Raw genomic sequence first — 5,151 nt, 5'->3', positions numbered from 1 at the left:
GTTCATTTAGTGACACAACTTAACCAACAAATCGGCCAAGTCAATAATACAGCAACCCTTGATATTAAAAAAGCAACTGATTTAATGCAAACTCCACAAATAAGGTTGAATACTAAAGACCTAAACCAGCAGCACTCTCTTATACATAAAGTTCATGAAGCCAAGGTTCAGGAGCAGCATGATCAAATTATTAATGCCTCATCTCAGATTCAAATTCCAAATCATGCTTTAGGGCATGGCCATCAGGCATCTCTACCTAATACACAGATCCTTCTAGATTCTGCCTGTGATTTACAAATTCTTCAACAGTCAATACTTCAGGCAGGTTTAGGACAGGTAAAAGCATCTTTACATGTACAGCGCGTTCCAAGTCCTCAACAAATAGTACATTCTTTTCTTCAAATGGATGGTTCTATTATTCAGAGCAACAGTGATCATTCTCAGCAGCAACTTCATGCTCAAAATTCTGAAATTATGAAAATGATTTCAGAATCATTTTCTGAGTCTTCAAAACCTTTACAACAACATCTAACAGTAAAGGACCACTTTAGTGAAGCAAATCAACATGATTCAAAGAATCATTTTGTTTCCCTTGGATCAATATGTTTCCCAGAGGCAATGCTGCTCACTGATGAAAGAAATATTTTGTCAAATGTAGATGATATCTTAGCAGCTACAGCTGCAGCTTGTGGGGTTACACGTTCTGATTTTTCCAAGTCAATGTCAAATGAAACCATTCCGACTGTTGAAAATGGTGATTCTAAATCTCATTTTCAGCAATCATTAGATGTCGGGCATGTGAATTCAGATTTTAACTCTCTAACAGCTACAGTAGGAAAGCCACAGAATTTAAATGATATTGTTCTAAATGGAAGTCATGTTACAGTAAACCTTTCACCAGTGCCTACCCTTCAGTCAAAAATGACTCTTGATAAACAGCACATTGAAACACCTGGTCAAAATACAGCTCCTAAACTTACTTCACCAGTGGCTGGGCCAAATTATGAGGTCCAGGAACAAAGTTCTGGCCCATTCAAGAAACAGTCTGCTACCAATCACGAATGTGAAGAAGATTGTGAAGTTCCTATTGATAGTTCATTAAATAATAATAGAAACCAAGAATTTGTTTCTAGTAGTAGAAGTATAAGTGGAGAAAGTGCTACATCTGAGAGCGAATTCACCTTAGCTGGGGATGACAGTGGTGTGTCTGTGAACCCAGCTAGGAGTGCACTTGCACTGTTGGCCATGGCCCAACCTGGGGAGGCAGTCAGTGTCAAGATTGAAGAAGAACATAAAGATTTAATGCATTTTAACCTTCAGAAGAAAAAAACTGAAGGGAAAGGGCAAGCTAAAGAGGAAGACAACAGTAATCAGAAACAGCTGAAAAGACCTGCCCAAGGGAAATGCCAGAATCCAAGGGGAACAGATATATATATTTGCCATATACTCCTCCTTCCAAAGGCTGCCATGATGTTTATCAGCATCAAGAAAAAATGAGACAGAAGATCAAAGAAGTAGAGGCAAAGCAGCCAGAAGTCAAAACAGGATTTATTGCCTCTTTCTTAGATTTTCTGAAATCTGGGCCCAAGCAGCAGTTTTCTACTCTTGCTGTACGAATGCCTAACAGAACTAGATGACCAGGGACCCAGGTTGTTCATACATTTTGTCCCCCGCCATTTCCAAAGACTTCCTCTACAACACCCACACTGTTAGTGTCTGACACTGGGTCTAACAGTCCATCAGAAAAAGTTAGGGAACTTAAAAACTTAGAGCATTTATCTTCATTTTCTTCTGATGAAGATGATCCTGGAGTATGCAGCCATGATAGTCATAAAAGCACCTCTGCTACCTTAACTACTTTGGATGCTACTTCTGATAAAAAAAAGAAAACAGTTTCAGAAGCCATACAGGTGGCAACTACTAGGTCAAGTGCCAATGCTACTGGCACTGCTACTACTCCCTCCACCACTGTGGGTGCAACTTCATCAGCAGCAGATATCCTAGAAAATAAAAGCTCTACTGAACTCCCCAAACCCATCAAACTTGATGGTCCTCCTTCAAACCAACGTGCAAAAGGACAGGACTCTGTTGCCATAGAAGGTTTTACAGATGATGAGAACACAGAAAGTGGAGGAGAAGGCCAATACTGAGAACATGATGAATTTGTGTTAAAGACAGAAGACATAGAGACTTTTAAGGAGGCTTTAAAAACAGGAAAAGAATGCCCAGCTTTTTGGAAAGTACAAAAAGCTTTATTACAGAAGTTTGTTCCTGAAATTCGAGATGGGCAAAGAGAATTTGCTGCTACAAATAGTTACCTTGGATATTTTGCAGATGCAAAGAGTAAATACAAAAGGATATATGTGAAGTTCATTGAAAACAAACAAAAAGGAGTATGTCAGAGTGTCTTCCAAAAAGCCAAGAAGTAAGCCTTCACAGACTATCAGAACTGTTCAGGCTAAGCCTAGTAATAGCAGTAAAACTTCTGATCCTCCAACAGCAAAAACTACAACTGCAGAAGCCCCTTCCATAAAACCCAAAGGTAAACAGCTGAAAGTAAAGGCTGAGCCACCACCAAAGAAATGGAAGAAATGGAAAGAAGAATTTTCATCATCCCAATCGGAGTCATCTCCTGAAATCCATTCTAGTAGTGATGATGAGGAATTTGGTCCTCCAGCTCCCTTTGTCACTCATTTTTTGAACACAATAGCAATGAAGGAAACCTTTAAGAGTTACGTGGAATTGCTTGTTAGCATTGCCTTGGACCCTGACACAATGCAAGCCTTAGAGAAGAGCAACAGTACAGTCTGCTAAGTAGTACTTTCTTGGGTAGTACTTTCTGGATCTTTTACTATTGTCTTTTAGTTATGTGTTTAATATATGTTTTTTAATAGATACCTATACTTTCAGTTAACAAATCCATGATATGTATATATATTGTATAAAAGGGTAATTTCTTTTCATGAATTGCCTGGGTGTCTGAACAACTTAATATTGGATGTATTTTTATCAATTTCTACTCATGGGGAAATTAAGCAACTACCCAATGGTTTCTTTCAATTCTAGAATCTTTATCATCCTTATAATATTTCACTAAATGTCTGTATTATATGAAAGGTCCAGATATCAATATATTCTGTTTTCAAATAATTGGAAAGATGAATCAAATAATAATGGTATAAAAATAAAACTGTACATTTGTGTCCCATAAAAGATACTTAACAGAGTAATTATTTTCTAATCAATTAATAGTAAAATATATTCATTGGGTTTAAAAAAAGAAGTAGAGACTGTAAAACTTATTCTTTCAAAACAACTTGAAAGCAAAGTGTCAAGAGAGTGGTTAACTAAGGTGTTACAGAAAAAAGGGGAGTGTTGTCTGTTTTCTGATTTTTAATGAGACACTTAAGTCTATTTACACACAGAGGAAACAAGGTAAAGAAAGATGGAAAATAGAGGAAAGGAATGTTAAAAATTTGAGAGCAGCCCATCCTTAGCCATTGGTTTGGCTCTCTCCTTATCAAAATCAGAGTTCATGTGTATATTGTATTTGCTTCCAGATTTCTTATTCTGAGCCACTGCTTTGACTATTCATGTTCTGGTGACATGTTGTAGTTATTGAAGCTTTATAATATGATTTAGTATCTGGTAGAACCACTATTTTTGATGTGGATACCAGCTCCCAGTGCCCATGGCATCATGGATGAGATATGAGACAAATTCACACAGACTACCAAGTCCTGTGGAGGAAAAGGGACCGCATGGCTACTCCCTCAAGGGGGGAGCACCTCAGAGTGTCTTGACCACCCTCTCAAGAGGAGAGCACCCTGACCCTTGCCTAGGCTTTTATTGGGTTTAATTTGCACAGGAATACAGGTACAGCTTATTAATCATTGTCAGTAAGTATTAAACAGTAGATAGCATGCAAAGAACTATTAGGGCTTCTTCTGAGTCAGGGTCTATCAGCTAAAAGGCTACAAAACTTTGGGAAACAAACTCATTTCTTGCTTGGACCTTTAACTAAGGGTTAAAGTTATCATTTAACTAAGTTATCTTTTAACTAAGAGCATTCTTAGCAAAGCAGGCTTCACAGGATTTAACATATCTGTTCTCAGGCCTGATCACCTGGGCAGCCCGCCCTTTCCAGCAGAGGGCTGCACCACCCTCTGTCATTGTTTCAGGTTTAAGCCAGGCAGAGGAGGCAGATAGCCAAAGAATTTTCAGAGACTTCTCACAGACTCAGGGATGTCAGGCTTCATCAAAGCCAAGGGGAAAAGGTCCATCATCCCCTTTCTCCATAGCCCCCCAAGTCCTTCCCTGGGGCCTCCATGCAATCGTGCCTTTCTCAGGTCAGTCCTCCCTTGAGGAATCTTACCGGTCATTGATTAACTGACCAAGCTAGAGGCCAGTTATGAAAAAAGGAGCAGAAGTGGCCCTCCTGCCAGGGAGATGAGCTTTGTCTCCTTAGTAGCTTATGGTCTGAAGGTTGCTCAGCCTTAGCCATGGGGGATTTACAGCTCCTGAAACCAGGCAGGGTGGTTCCCAACATATTTTCACCTTTTTGTCCTCCCCCTTTTAAAAATTTCTTACATTACTTATTCTTGTTTATTCATTTTTCATATGAACTTTAGAATAAGTTTATCTTGTAAAAAAATCTTGATATTGTTATTGAGAAGAATTAGCTTTTAATTCATCAATTTAATTTGCATGGGCTCTTTTCTTCCATTCTCAAAGTAAATGATGCCCCAAACTTTACTTTTAAAGTATTATTAATAGTAGGAAACTAATGATGAAAGAAGATTCCCAAAACAAGAGCCAGAAAAAAATGGGAAAAGCAGAGTCATAGAAGTCAGAGATGACCCAAGGCAATAGCAGAGATCAACAATTTCAAATGCTCAGAGAGAATGAATAATACATAGACAGAAAAGTTTTAGTGGACATCACCACTTCCTTAATCTATCACCAACAGATTTCTTGTAACCACCATATGGCTCCTCTTTTCATTGTAATGTATGAAATAAGGTGCTAAACTGCCATTCTCTGGAGCATTTCTCAGTTTGTTGAGATTTTGCTTCCTAGCAATTGCCATCAATTTGGTGCAAATAAAGTAAAAAAAATTCCGCTACAGGTTTGAATGTTTCTTATGTTGAC

The 5,151-nt window shown here is 38.3% G+C and overlaps 1 protein-coding gene across 1 annotated transcript; it reads left to right on the top strand.

Moving 5' to 3' along the window:
- The first annotated feature begins 543 nt into the window (after positions 1-543).
- On the top strand, positions 544-1,885 carry LOC118993729 (glutamine and serine-rich protein 1-like). Its single transcript, XM_037056236.1, has one exon. It carries the CDS (start codon positions 619-621, stop codon positions 1,495-1,497), a length of 879 nt encoding a protein of 292 aa, XP_036912131.1. The 5' UTR covers positions 544-618; the 3' UTR covers positions 1,498-1,885.
- Positions 1,886-5,151: the final 3,266 nt, after the last annotated feature.

This window comes from Sturnira hondurensis, unplaced genomic scaffold (assembly GCF_014824575.4).
Source record: "Sturnira hondurensis isolate 20B ecotype Veracruz unplaced genomic scaffold, ASM1482457v3 Scaffold0008860, whole genome shotgun sequence".
Taxonomy (NCBI): domain Eukaryota; kingdom Metazoa; phylum Chordata; class Mammalia; order Chiroptera; family Phyllostomidae; genus Sturnira; species Sturnira hondurensis.
The sequence above is the reverse complement of the archived record's forward strand: the minus strand, read 5'-3'. Positions and strand labels throughout refer to the sequence as shown.

Coding starts and splice junctions, on each gene's coding strand:
- LOC118993729 (XM_037056236.1), top strand. CDS start 619: ATGCTGCTCACTGATGAAAGAAATATTTTGTCAAATGTAGATGATATC.